This window comes from Danio aesculapii, chromosome 2 (genome assembly GCF_903798145.1).
Source record: "Danio aesculapii chromosome 2, fDanAes4.1, whole genome shotgun sequence".
Classification (NCBI taxonomy): Eukaryota; Metazoa; Chordata; class Actinopteri; order Cypriniformes; family Danionidae; genus Danio; species Danio aesculapii.
The window spans coordinates 56,885,486-56,901,104 of NC_079436.1; the positions used below are offsets into that span (position 1 = coordinate 56,885,486).

Consider the following 15,619-nt stretch of genomic DNA (forward strand, 5'->3'; position numbering starts at 1 on the left):
GTTTACATGTACTTGCAAAGATTCTTATTGTCAGTTAAATGTCTGTTAAAGGAGCAGTATGAACAGATATTAAGCAGTCTTCTAATACTCAAATCAGAATTAAATGGCATGTAGTTGTAATGCAACTTTTAGTCAAAAAAATGCGCAACAGGGACCATCAAAATTAAATCTTATCATTAAGTTTTACAGATGTAAGTGGATTGAACATAAAGCAATTAAGTTGTGGCAAAAAGTTTTCAAATGAGTTTCACCTCATTTTAAATAAGTAGTTTGAACAAAGATCAAATGTCATTTTTGTGAGTGTAAGAGGAGGGTTGATTTGTTAACAGGAACTAACATTGAAAATTGTGATAAAGCAACCACTTAACAGTCACGGCCCACCTTTTAAACATAGACATCAAAATGAACTGTTCAATCTTCAACACTTTGGTGCACAGAGTTAATCTTGGTCTCATTTTTAAAAAGACACTTGTCAGAATGTAGCTGATGTGAAAAGTTAAACGAAACAAAAGTTATGTGCATTTATGTGTCAGGATTCTGCCAATTCGGTCTTGTTAACTCTTGTTTTGGTGGCAGAGTCTGGACACTAGTCCTGTCTTGTATAGTATGTTGTGCTCGACTTAAGTTTTCTTGGGTCGAGCACTCATATTTCCTGTCATTGTCTGTCTCTGTCATTGTATGAATACCGTCTTGGCCGCCATCTTCTCGCTTGATGCGGGCGCATGCGTAGGATGTCCTGATGCTTGTGTTTGTTCTGTCTGCAGCATGGTGTTTCATTCTCAGCATCTCAGTCTAGTTGGTTTCGGTTTTGGTTGGCGCTGGGATGGAACATGCACTTTGCATGTGTGAGTGCACGGTCAGTGTTTTTATTTATCGTGTACTCGTGTCTTGCGTTCTGTGTTGGTGTGGTTTAAGCATGTGTGGTTTAAGAAGGTGTTTACATTGTGGCCGGGTGCTTTAGTGTCGTGTTTCATGTGAACACGTGGTTAATGGGTTCTCTCATTGGCTGTGTGTTCTAGTCCTGTTTTATGTGAGCACATGGTTTGTGTTGTTTCTTTGTGTCCTGTGTCATCTATGATCTAGTCCCACCCTCATTGTTAACCCATTATTAGTTTATTCAGTTCAAATGTTTCTTTGTTAATTCTTTCTGCTTATAGCTCCCTCTTGTCTGCTGTCCAGTGCATGTTCGTCATATGTCCTTCATACGTGGTTCATCGTATCACTTCCAGTCTTGTCATGTCTTGCCCTGGCAAGTTTGTTTGCCTTTTGTGTTTTAGGTATGTTTTTCCCCCTCGAGGTGGTTTTTGTTGACTTTTTGTTTTATTTTTATTATTAATAAACCCATCTTCTGTTGCACCAGAGTCCTCACTCCCTTCCCTTTGCTGAAACGTGGCATTATGTTTATGAAAAGAATGAAACTATTAATGTTTACGTTAGCTATTACATAAAATATGTATTTTACAAAATCTGTTTTAGCGTAAAACTGACAGAAAAAGAGATAAATCTCAGACTTAATTATATTTCAAAGTTGAAGTTATAGATATCTCAAAGAAATTAGCTATCGGCAAGATTTTGTTTGGCCGCAGTACCAGAGATGACCACCAGGTGACATCCAGTTTCCCTTGGTGACAATAGAAGTGTTGTTGCTAGATTGGATACGGTTGCGGCCGGAAATTATCTAAATATTTCCCATTTATTGTATTTTATTAACGTCTACCCCCACCCCAATCCTAAACCCAACTGTCACAGTAACGTAAAACAGTAGTTGTAAAGAGTATTAGTTATGTTATCTATTAAATTACCCAATAAATTGTATTTTTTAACGCCTACCCCGACCCCAACCCTAAACCCAACAATCACAGTACTGTAAAAATATAAATTATAGTTATACAGTGTCATAAAAAAATGCTGCTATATTGATGTCCATATCGGGATTCCGACCGGCCCCGTATTCAAATACTTTACCAAATATAAGGGCGCCCCCTATGTTTTGAAGAATTTTAACCATATTTTTTCATATTTTAATAATATTTGTAAGGTAGACATAACATTCTGAACTAGTATGGGAAGTTCGGTGGTATTTGACTTGAATTTAGTCATGAATATACTGTATTTACATGTGGATTGCTGTAGCAAAGTAATGCTTTATGACTCTGATGATCACGACTCTTCAAAATCAATAAAAACCATTGTTCAGTAATATCTATCACAAATCATGGAAATCAAAGAAAACCTGATTGTCATGACACCATTATAAATATGTCATGAATTTTATACGAGCGTCATTAATATTGTTTTAACCTCAACTGCAGTAGTACAAGTTGAATTTGTCATTAAAATGTAATTAAATATTAATTACGCTTTTATTTGACAGAGTAATGACACTTTTAATGAGACTTTTTAATGACAAATACAGTAAAAACACGCTCACAAAAATATTCATGACACAATTATAATGTTTATGACGAGTCAAGTTGTCATGACAGACGAAAACAGGTTGTGATGTATTTGTTTGCATCAAGTTGTTATAACAAACAATGTCATCTTTGCATTTAAAATGAAAACTGAGCAAATGACACTTAATAACAGTTGTTATAAGCATGCATAAAATCTCATGTCATGTCATGATTATAAAGGTTTCATGACAGTCTTATGAACACCCCCTCAAGTAAAGTGTAACCTCTATCCTCAAGCGGCATCATAACGAAAACCTGACATAATCAACTCAACTAGCAAACACTGAATGAAGCCACTTGAGGATCAGCTCTGTAACTGTATATCAGCAGAAAATACACACACACACACACACGCACACACACGCACGCACGCACGCACGCACGCACGCACGCACACACACACACACACAAAGCACTGGAGCGAGCGGTAAGTGTACAGAACTGAACCATACGACAGCGCTTTTCCACTTTCAGCGGTCAATTATGAAGCTTTACTGGAGCAGAGCTGAAAATCTGCAGGCTTCATGGAAAATGGACTTTAATAATGCAGACGACAGGCCTAAGTTTCCATTTGACGTTAAACATTGATGCAGTCGGGGTGATTGGGGCCAGATGAGGGATCCGTATTAACGAAGACAGAAAGGACGGGGACTGGAGAAACATGCTGAAACATTCAGCAGACAGGAGACGACCAGAGTCTAGCCTGATGCCAGAAACAGTCTGAGGTTCTGGTTTAAGTGGAGGTGATACATGAAAAAAACAACTGTGTAAATGTCATAATAAGATCTATTACAATTTATTCATGGTTCTCAAATACAGTCAGAATTATTATCCCCCATGTATATTTTTTCCAATTTCTGTTTAATAGTTTTAATAACTCATTTCTAATAACTGATTTCTTTTATCTTTGCCATGATGATAGCACATAATATTTGACTAGATATTCCTCAAGATACTAGTATTTAGCTTATAGTGACATTTAAAGGCTTAACTAGGGTAATTAGGGTAAAGTTAGGTTAATTAGGCAAGTCTTTGTATAACAGTGGTTTGTTCTGGAGACAATCCAAAACAAATATTGCTTAAGGGGGATAATAATATTGACCTTAAAATAGTATAAAAAATTTTTAAAGTGCTTTTATTCTAGCCGAAATAAAACAAATAAGACTTTCTCCAGAAGATGAAATGTTATAAGAAATACTGTGAAAAAAATCCTCTGCTCTGTTAAACATCATTTGGAAAATATTTAAAGAAGACAAAAAAAAATTCACAGGATGGCGAATTATTTTGACTTCAACTGTATTTATGTAACCCCACCGGTCCTGCACCACCCAACTTGCTCCGAGTTGGGATCGAACTCTCCGCATAGTAGTCAGTTGCTCTAACAAGGAGGCTAAAGTCCATGCATGTACACAACACAGGCTCATTGGGAAAATGTTCCCAAGGCTACATTTTTGAGAACCAGGAAAAATGTGCCTAGGGGTATATATGGATGCATTGTATGTGTAAAACGATGGTAATCAAGGTAAAATCATGGTAAAAGCATGCAGTAGTGATGGTCATCAGTAGTGATGGCTTTTTTCGGTAACACTTTATAATAACTACACACTATGAATCATTTACTAAGCATTAGCATCTAGTGAATTCATTATCTGTTAAGCATTAACTCTACATTAATAAATGTTAGTAAGCAGTTTATAGCTGCAGCTACAAATGCTGTATTCTTGACTTATAAGCACCTATATAATGTGATTAATAATTGTATTTTCATACTTGGTTAATGGTTTATTTTTCATTACTTAAGTATCGCATTATTTACAAACCAGTTGTATTTAAAAGTAGTTGAGGGTTTTTAGGATAATTCAGAATGAGTTAGTAAATGATTAATAAACTATTGAAATCAACATTTATATCTCTTATTATTCAGGCATATACTAATAGTTAACTAATATGTTAATAAATGCTTTATTAACTCAACTTCATGCAATTTTGTGACCTTATCTAAAGTGAGTGACTATTTATACTTTATAACTGCCTTATAAATGACAAATAAAGGCTCAGAATCAAATGAACAATAATCTTTGCAATCTTTTCTAAATAATAAAATTACTGTAACGTTTAAACATTGCTGAATAACAGGAGTGTCAAAATATTACATAAAACTGGATAAAACAACAACAACAATATAATAATTGAACAATATAATAAGATGCGATGTTTAAACTGTACAGTAATTAAATTTTTTGCTTAAGGTTGCAAAGATTTATTTTTCATTTGAAGTACAGTTTTATTTGTGTATCTTTAAATGAAAAGGAATGAATAATGTCATTTTTCCTGTTTAGAATTTAACTGAGCCTTTATTTGTCATTTATAAGGGGTTTATAAAGCATAAATAGTCCTCACTTTAGATTAGGTGACAAAACTAGATGAAGTTGAGTTAATAAAGCATTTATTAACATACATAGTAACCCTTAATATATGCCTGAATAATAAGACATATAAACGTTGATTTCAATAGTTTATTAATCATTTACTAACTCATTCTGAATTATCCTATAAACCCTCAACTACTCTTAAATACAAATGGTTTGTAAATAATGCGATACTTAATTTAGTAATGAAAAATAAATCATTACCAAGTATGAAAATACAAGTATTAAGCGCATTATAAATATGTTTGTAAGTCAAGAATACAGCATTTGTAGCTGCAGTTATAAACTGCTTACTAATGCTTATTAATACAGATAATGAATTCACTATTTGCTAATGCTTAATAAATGATTTATAGTGTGTAGTTATTATAAAGTGTTACCCTTTTTTCTTCTATTTCCCAGCAGGCACAGAACATCAACATGGCGTCAGATTGACGTTGTACCTCAATGTCATGGGGATGTTGCATTTTGTTTGGAAATGAAAATTGAGTTGACATCAGAACCCAACGTTAGGCCAACGTCAATGTCTAACCAGCTAATGATGTTACAGCTTGATGTTGTGTGGATTTTACCACTATGACGTCTATCAGACGTTGGATTTTGGTTGCCATACCTGACAAATAAACGTCAGTGTTTGACTTCAATATGACGTTGGTTTAAGATGTTGGCTCAACGTTGCATTCTGGTCACTTTTCTATCCTAAAATTAAACAAATATCAACATCATTTGACGTCATAATTGGACATAAACATAATGTTGCCCTTAGATGCTGGCTAGCCACTGAATTTTGGTCCCCTGATGTCATGACCTAAATCTAACCTAATATTGATGTCTTATGATGTCGTGTGCCTGCTGGGTTTGCTCTTGAAAACACTATGGGTTGAGTTTAGGGAAGGGTGTGTGAGTCAGTCCATATCAATCTGATGTATTATGCACAACGACAAGTTGACCGGCTTCTCTCACGGATGCACACAAGGAGATGGTTAATATTTAAAGAAAAGCATACTGAAATACTAACATGCCCCAGTAATGTATTTGTGATTCTCAAAAATGTACACAGCACCCTCTAATAGATTTTTGAAAACAAAAACTTCAATTAGACAAAGCAAAGTGTACACATTTCTCGGCTCTCAATGATGTAGCCCTGGGTACATATCCCCAATTAGCCTGTTGGATGTACAGTAACTCTTAACCTAAATAACTGGATCAGTATCAGTCTGTTTTGCTGCTCTGTAACAGATATTAAATGTGTTTTCCTGACCTGATCCAGGAGCAGAGCTGGTCTTCATCTCAGGTGTCCTGGTTGTTGTCGTCTCTTCTGAATCACCTCCTGTTAAATAACTCCAGGGTTTCCACAAGGAGTCCACAATGTTTTTGATGGAGCTCTTACTCTTTTCTGGAGGAGCTGTAGGACTGAGGGAGTGACCGGACAGACCTTCATCCTCCTCCTCCTCCTCTTGGGCTGATCCTCCGGGACTCTGATCAGGGATAGACGGATCTTCTGTGTCCATCTGCTGGCTCCAGTCCAGGTTCGAGTCTCCAGCTCGCAGAAACACCGTCAGATACTCATCTGAGAGCTCCAGAGGCTCCACGGCTGGCAGAGACTCAGTGTCCAGATCCACACGACCCGTCCAGTTGGAGACCTGAAGGACTGACGGATCCAGACCCACCGCAGGCTGACCATCTGCACACACCAGAACACAGGAGATCACATTAACCCATATTTACATTTAGTCATTTAGCAGACGCTTTTGTTAAATGCAACTTAAATTGAGGAGATATTTAGCGATTCAACAAGAAGAGGCAATACACAAAGTGCTAATTAGGCACTGTAAAAAATATCTATTAGTTACGTTTCTGTATTTTCTGTGTTTTGTATTTACCCGAGTTTGGTTCTTGGACCTAGTGTTCTTGGACCTAGTGAGACAGGCTCTGCCTACTGCTGGTAGCCCGTACAGATTGGCCCGAGTTTGGTTCTTGGACCTAGTGTGACGGGCTCTGCCTACAGCTGGTAGCCCCGTACAGGTTGGCCCGAGTTTGGTTCTTGGACCTAGTGTTTTTGGACCTAGTGAGACAGGCTCTGCCTACTGCTGGTAGCCCGTACAGATTGGCCCGAGTTTGGTTCTTGGACCTAGTATTCTTGGACCTAGTGAGACGGGCTCTGCCTACAGCTGGTAGCCCCGTACAGGTTGGCCCGAGTTTGGTTCTTGGACCTAGTGAGACGGGCTCTGCCTACAGCTGGTAGCCCCGTACAGGTTGGCCCGAGCTTGGTTCTTGGATCGAGTGTTCTTGGACCTAGTGAGACAGGCTCTGCCTACTGCTGGTAGCCCGTAAAGATTGGCCCGAGTTTGGTTCTTGGACCTAGTATTCTTGGACCTAGTGAGACGGGCTCTGCCTACAGCTGGTAGCCTCGTACAAGTTGGCCCGAGTTTGGTTCTTGGACCTAGTAAGACAGGCTCTGCCTACAGCTGGTAGCCCTGTACAGGTTGGCCCGAGTTTGGTTCTTGGACCTAGTGTTCTTGGACCTAGTGAGACAGGCTCTGCCTACTGCTGGTAGCCCATACAGATTGGCCCAAGTTTGGTTCTTGGACCTAGTGTTCTTGGATCTAGTGAGACGGGCTCTGCATATAGCTGGTAGCCCTGTACTGATTGGCCCGAGTTTGGTTCTTGGACCAAGTGTTCTTGGACCTAGTGAGACAAGCTCTGCATACAGCTGGTAGCCCTGTACTGGTTGGCCGGAGTTTGGTTCTTGGACCTAGTGTTCTTGGATCTAGTGAGACGGGCTATGTCTACTGCTGGTAGCCCTATAGTGGTTGGCCTGAGTTTGATTCTTGGACCTCGTGTTCTTGGACCTAGTAAGACGGGCTCTGCCTACTGCTGGTAGCCCATACAGGTTGGCCCGAATTTGGTTCTTGGACCTAGTATTCTTGGACCTAGTGAGGCGGGCTCTGCCTACAGCTGGTATTCCGTACAGGTTGGCCCAAATTTGGTTCTTGGACCTAGTGAGACGGGCTATGCCTACAGCTGGTAGCCCCATACAGGTTGGCCCGAGATTGGTTTTTAGACCTAGAGTCCCTCCTAATGGCCTACCATGGGAGATTCCATTCAGGAGGGACCTCCCATCTCAGGCAGAGGGAGCCCCATCTCAGGCACCACTATCCGGTTCTCTGAAAACTGTGGGTGCAGCCCCTGAGGGCTCACCTCATGAGTATTGGTCTGTCAGCCGAGGTTGTTCCGACCATACTTAGCTCTAGAGCTCCTGCTACAAGGAGACTGTACACCACGAAGTGTAAGCTATTTTCAGTTTGGTGCACTACCAACCACTAAGATCCAGTGACCTGTCCAGTTGGCGCTGTCCTGGATTTCTCACAGCAGTGTTTCTCCATGGCGCTAACTCCCTCCACTTTAAAAGTGTATGTTGACTATATCAGCCTACTGATCTGCTGGGTTAGAGAGAAACCCCCTAAAAACAGTCAGACAGTTACAGTTGATCCAGAATGCTGCTGTCAGGATTCTGACCAGAACCAGAAAGTCAGAGCACATCCCACCTGTCCTCAGGTCTCCCAGCTACATTCAGAATAGATTTGAAAGTATTATTACTTGTCTGGAAATCACTAAATGGCCTAGGACCTCAATACATTACAGATATGCTCACTGAATACAAACCTACAGTGTAACAGATCACTCAGATCTTAAGGATCAAGTCAACTAGAAATTGCAAGAGTTCAGTCAAAGCAGGGTGAATCAGCCTTCAGTTACTTACTACGCCCCTCGCTGCTGGAATCAGCTTCCAGAAATGATCAGATGTGCTCCAACATTAGGCACATTCAAATCAAGACTGAAAACATCTGTTTAGCTGTGCCTTTACTGAATAAGCACTGTGCTACATCCAACAGATCGCAGTAATATGTCTTTGTTTTCTTTAAAAAAAATTTATAACCTGTTTTAACACATTTAATCTGTTTTTAATAATTTTTATTCTTTGTTTTTATCTTCTTATAATTGTCTCTTTTATTCCTTTTTATGTAAAGTACTTTGAATTAATATAGTGTATGAAATGATGAAATGTGCTATATAAATAAACTTGCCTTGCCTAGTGATGAGTTTCCTTCGAGCCATGCTTACAGTCGTAACCTGAGATGTTTTCATTAGAATTACATCTTTTCTTGTTTTAATGACTGAGATGTTTTATTTAAATGACATATTTTCTCATAATAACAAGATATTATTTCATTAAATAATATCTCTTCCTGTTTTAACAAATGAGACGTATTTTTGTCAACAAAAACATATTTTTTTGTCATAATAACAAGATGTTTTTTCATTAAAATGACGTCTATTCCAACCATTAGCCCTGCAGGTAGTGAGGAGGATTTTACACATATGGTGGACACAGCAGCACGGATATAGGCGATGTGTATGAATGGTAAAAAACTCAACTGATAAAAGACAAAGTCTGCCATTCTCCAGTTCTCACACAGCTTTCCGAACAAAAATGCTTGCTGCACACCAACAGCTTTGCTGTTTCGAAAATTATTTTAAACCCAGAAGATGAAATTAGCTGACAAAAGCTCAAAATTATCCAGTTTTTCTCACAATTAAAGCTGACAGGTGCTACCGATGTTTTAACTGATGCTCACCACACACTAATCTGTTAAAATCTCAAAAAAGTACTCCAGGGTTTCTTGAACGTTTAACAAATGAGATTTTTTGTTAAAAAATATATAATTTCTCGTAATGTTATATTCAAGATGTTTTTTTTGTTTTTCAGTTGTGTTAAATCTAGAGTCCCCCATGCTTGCGTGTGTGTGTGTGTGTGAACCGAACACAAATGAATCCTGCTGATCTTGTGTGTTTACCAGTGCTGGAGGATGGAGATGTGGATGGCTCCTCTGAGCTCATGAACTTCAACGGCTTCAGTAAAGACTGCATCATGTCCGGCAGAGATGCTTTCTGTGTTTTCTTCACTGCGGAGAGATAAAGTAGAGTTCCTCTCAACACTCAATACTGCACTGACAGAACATAAGGGTTTTGAGTTCACACACACACACGCGATCATAACATGCACTGAAATCACTGAAACGTGATCAAAACTGAATGCAGGTCAGCTGCTACTAAAAGCATAATGCTTGCAAAGTCTGCAAACCCCCCCTGAATATTTTCCCCCCAATTTCCGATTATTGGAGAGAAGATTTTTTTCAAGACATTTCTTAACATAATAGTTTTAATAACTCATTTCTTATATCTCATTTCTTTTATTTTTGCCATGATGACAGTAAATAATATTTGACTAGATATTCTTCAAGACACTTGAGTCAGCTGAGTACAGCTTAAAGTGACATTTAAAGGCTTAACTAGATTAATTAGGCAGGTTATGGTAATTAGGCAAGTCATTGTATAACAGTGGTTTGTTCTGGAGACAATCCGAAACAAATATTGCCAACCCAGGCTCATTCTGAAAACGTAGTCCCGTGGACGTTTCTGGAGACCGCAAAATACGTAGCCGGGGGTATGTATGGCTGCATTTCATTTTTTTAAGCGAACGCTGCGGGCCGCGGCCGCTCGCCTCCGTGAGGAGGGCTTTCCCGCTGCAACCAGTTTGTCCGGTTAGCTCTTCGTGTACTCTGGCGGACTCGAGGCGCAGAGAGGGGCTGACCACGACGACGACGACAACGACGACCGGGTTCGAGTCCGGGGAAGAGCGGTTCCAGAAATCAGGTAAGAAAACAAAAACAAAATCCAAAAATGAAGCGAACAAGTTCATCAGAGGGTGAGAATGTGGTCAAAATCCGAAACGTGGTAAAAATCAGACGAGGGCTTTTCTTTTTCTGGACGGCTTTTGTGAATCGTCGTTGGTTGGGTTTAGGGACGGAGGAGGGTGGGTCAGCCGATTGGCCGGTTGCACGGTCAGTCATACTGTCATCCAGGCAGACAGGCGGAAGGTCGTTCGACAGCAGCCTCTAGCGGGTTTACGCGAGAACGGCACGTGGGAAAAGCGCGCACAGCGGCCTCTTGCCTGATTCGCGAAAACAAAAACTGCAAAAATACGTACCTCCCGGGACGTATTTCGCAGTCTCCAGAAACGTCCCCGGTACTACGTTCTCAGAATGAGCCTGGGTTGAATATTGCTTAAGGAGGCTAATAATATTGACCTTAAAATGGGTTAAAATAATTAAAAACTGCTTTTTTTCTGAAGAAAAAATATTATAGGAAATACTGTGAAAAATTCCTGAATCTGTTCAACATAACTTTGGAAATATTTGAAAAAGAAATTCACAATAATTTTGACCTCAGCTGTATACAGTATATCTAAATAATTCCTCCTGACAGAGCCGTCAGCTGTACCTCTATAGCAGAAAGCATCGAATCTCTCTGTCCCGTTGCTGAGCTCTGCAGGAGAAACTCTTCTGACTCCTGGCTCTTCACTGGGACATTGAGACCCCTGAGGGCCCACAGAGACTCTCAGCGTCCCGTCAGACACCCAGGCCGGGTGGCAGTGCTCCAGTCCAGACCTCCAGGCCAGAAACAGCTGCCCGACGGAAGCCAGACGAGCGTCCAGAGACTCACAGTGAGCCGCGGCTTCGGCATGAGTGAGTTTATCAGGTACAGACGAGGAAAACACTTCACCTGGAGGAGGAAACACACACATGCTGAAACCATCAACAAAACACACTAACTGTATTATTATTTATTTATTTATTTATAATTATATTTATTTATAGTTATTGATAATTATTATTATTATTATTGTTATTATTCATTTATTCATTCATTTTCTTTTTTGGCTTAGTCCCTTTATTAATCCAGGGTCGCCACAGTGGAATGAACCGCCAACTTATCCAGCATATGTTTTACACAGCGGATGCCCTTCCAGCCACAACCCATCTCTGGGAAACATCCACATACACTCATTCACACTCGTACACTACGGACAATCAGATGTCTTTGGACTGTAGGGGAAACCGGAGTACCTGGAGGAAACCCACGCGAACGCAGGGAGAGCATGCAAACTCCACACAGAACTCCACACACTACCTACTGCGCCACTGCATCTCCCCATTATTATATTTATTTATTTAGTCAGTTATTTCTCCAATTAGTTATTTACAATTATTCATTCATCATCTTTATTTATTTAGATATTTTTTAATATATTTGTATTAACGTTTATTTATTTATTTTTATTCATTCATCATCTTTATCTCTATTTATTTTTTAAATATTTTATATTTTTATTTATTATTACATTTATTTATTTGTATTAAAAAATTTTCCTTCATCATATTTATTTATTTATTTATTTATTTATTTATTTATTTATTTATTTATTTGTGTTAACGTTTATTTATTTTTATTCATTCATCATCTGTATTTATCTTTATTTATTTATTTATTTATTTATTTATTTATTTATTTATTTATTTATTTATTTGTGTTAACGTTGATTTATTTTTATTCATTCATTATCTGTATTTATCTTTATTTATTTATTTATTTATTTATTTATTTATTTGTGTTAACATTTACTTATTTTTATTCATTCATAATCTGTATTTATCTTTATTTATTTATTTATTTATTTATTTATTTATTTATTTGTGTTAACATTTATTTATTTTTATTCATTCATCATCTGTATTTATCTTTATTTATTTATTAATTAATTAATTAATTTATTTATTTGTGTTAACATTTATTTATTTTTATTCATTCATCATCTGTATTTATCTTTATTTATTTATTTATTTATTTATTTATTTATTTATTTATTTATTTATTTATTTATAATTACATTTATTCATAAATTTTATTTCATTTATTCATCCATTCATTCAGTTAATTAGTTTTAGTAAATATTTTATTATTAGCTACCTTCATGCACCTTGAATTGCCCCATGGGGATATATAAAGCAAACTGAATTGAATTAAATTGGCTTTTATACTTCTGCATAATTTTATATTGATTATCTTAAGAAGAGAGAAAAATGTGAATAATCAAACCTTTTACATTTTACATTTAAATTACTTTAATGTATTACATAACAAAAATAGTATACTTAATGGTGTATTATGTGCCATCTGAACTTATTTTGTAAATAAATGTCAAATAGTAAATAACTATGCAATACATTAAATATTTAAACATGATTATTATTATTATTATTATTATTATTATAGAATAATGCTATATATTATATAAATGTAATGTGAGATTTTAATAAATTAAAATTTTACCTATGCAATAAATATTATAGGCATTTAAATATTATGTATAATTTTATATATCTGAACATTATTAACATATATTAATAAAAACATATTTAAAATACGAAATTTTATATTAATTACATTATAAATGAATTACCATTACAAATTCTATATGTACTAATATTATATCAAATTATTTATTTTGTACATAGCATACATTTATACAATATATGTCTAAATAATATTTAATAAACATTAATAATATCAACACATAACATTTTAAATAGTATACAAAAATATTAAATAAAATCAATATTAAAAATAATAATACCTAAATAAATAATGGAAATGTAATTTTTTCCATTACAAATATATATAATAAATAATTTATTTATAAAATAATCATATTTAAGCAGTACAATAATACTAGTGATATAATTGTTAACATGTTTGAAATTAAATAACTGCTTCAGTTTTACTATAATATGTGTATTTTCCATGTCTCACCTTCCATGTCACTGGCGAAACAATAAACATCGAACAGTTCTGACGGGTCACGTTTCCCATAATTCCTCACTCCTCTGCTGAACTCAGTGTGTCCGAAACAGCCGAGCTCCGGCGTCTGAACGGGATACCTGAAATATAGTCAGTATATACATCAAAAATCATGTTTATTGGTACAATAAGATTACATTAGTTAATGTTAAAGCATTTACTAACATGAACAAACAATGAACAAATCATTTACTACAGTATTTGTGTATTTTGTTCATTGTTAGTAACTCACCATGCATTTAAGGGCACCTATGGTAAAAAATCTACTTTTCAAGCTGTTTGAACAGACATATGTGCATGTATGGTGTATAGACCGTCATATTGGGCTGATATAAACACACCCAGTGCTTTTTTTTCAATTTAACAACATAAAAAACGGTGGACCAATTGGAGCGGTTTTCAAACCGACCGCAACTTTATGTAGGAGAGCGGTCCCCCCGCCCACCAATATTGATTGACAGGCGCGTCATCATATCCTCAGTTTGTTGATTCACGTCCGCCATTTTCAGCGTGAGTCGAAGCGATATCACTAAAGGAACACGCTAGCTCTATTTTTAGATGCAAGGCTCATTGGGCTCAACACAAGATCAATATTCTCCACATTATCGCTCTAATCGGAATTATTGGTTGTATCTTTAGGTAGGTTTGCAAACATGTGTACTTCTCTGCTCCCTGTGATCTTAACTAGCATGCGTTTTAGAATTCTAAACATCGGTTTCTATCAGGGTAAACTCAAGTCGACGGCTGGGCACCGCGGACCGCTGCAGAAACCTATGTTTAGAATTCAAAAATGCGTGGCGCGACGATTCGGGACACTTCATGTTTCTGCCGCGCCACAGAGAGTGTCTGGTGTGCCGTGTCGCGGCTTCGAGCGACGCATCCCGTGCCTTAGTCAAAGTTAATTCAGTGTGCGTGGTTATTAGTTTCTGTGTACAAGCTCGGCACTTGAAACTAGCACACAATGGCTGTAAAACTGTACAAAGACACAAATGATTTTGTACTCTCTGCTTGGTCTGTGTCCGAGTCGTATAAGTACGACTGAATGCGGATCCTCTCCTGCTCCTTTCAATCTGCCTGTCTGTGTTGCAAACACAGAGCGGGTGAGCTCATGGCTCCGCCCCCTTGTTACATTGGCGGGAAGCCGAAACTAATTTACATGTGAAGCAACACACCCATAAATCAGCGAGCTGTGGACACGCCCCCAACATGACACTTTATAACACATTATAATAAAACAATCTGAATTGTGTTTTAAACTGAACCTAAACTGGCACACTCAGAAGAACCATAATATTAATATTAAATCATAAAAAAAAGAGGTCAACTATGTGCCCTTTAAATAATGTTAACAAACATCAATGTGGATGTTAATATTGCATTAGTAAATGGTGAACTATGAATAATAAATGCTGTACAAGCGTTGTTCATTAATACTTAATGTTTGTAGACACATTAACATAAACTAATGAAGCCTAATTGGTGCCATCCAATGATGCAAACAAAATTTATGCATAAAACTGTAATATTGTATAAAACATTAGTGAATACAGCAGCGTTTCCATTCAATGAGGAGGAAAAGAGCGCAAAATCATCACTTCCTGATAAACTGGAGCAAATATGAGTCTGAGAAATGTAGTTTAGTGTGTTTGGAGAAGCCACAGGGGTGTTTATCTTCTCTATGAGTTGCGCCTCAGATGAAGAGGTGCAAACGAGGTGCTTTTGAGATGCTTTTTGGGAGCAAAGACAGATACTCAAGACAGTTCTGGAGGGAATAATAATAGAAGAATAATAACACTGAAGCACTGTGATGACGGACTGACGGCTGAGGGGTTTTAGAAATGAGCAAAACAACATTTCAGATCTTTTACAATGTGCTAGAAATGATGCAAAGTCCATTGACGTCGTCATTTTTACCATCACATGATCTGAAATCACATGACCTTTAATGCAAATACTGGAGTATATTCAGTA

The 15,619-nt window shown here is 37.2% G+C and overlaps 1 protein-coding gene across 1 annotated transcript in view; it reads right to left on the bottom strand.

Moving 5' to 3' along the window:
* The window catches only part of ncana (neurocan a), a 132,593-nt gene that overhangs the window by 60,738 nt on the left and 56,236 nt on the right, over window positions 1–15,619 (bottom strand). The window contains exons 5-8 of the mRNA XM_056446117.1: window positions 13,601–13,728; window positions 11,231–11,512; window positions 9,745–9,852; window positions 6,147–6,569 (exon numbers count right to left, since the gene is read on the bottom strand). Coding sequence (XP_056302092.1) covers window positions 6,147–6,569; window positions 9,745–9,852; window positions 11,231–11,512; window positions 13,601–13,728 — 941 coding nt within the window. The remainder of the gene's footprint in view (window positions 1–6,146; window positions 6,570–9,744; window positions 9,853–11,230; window positions 11,513–13,600; window positions 13,729–15,619) is intronic.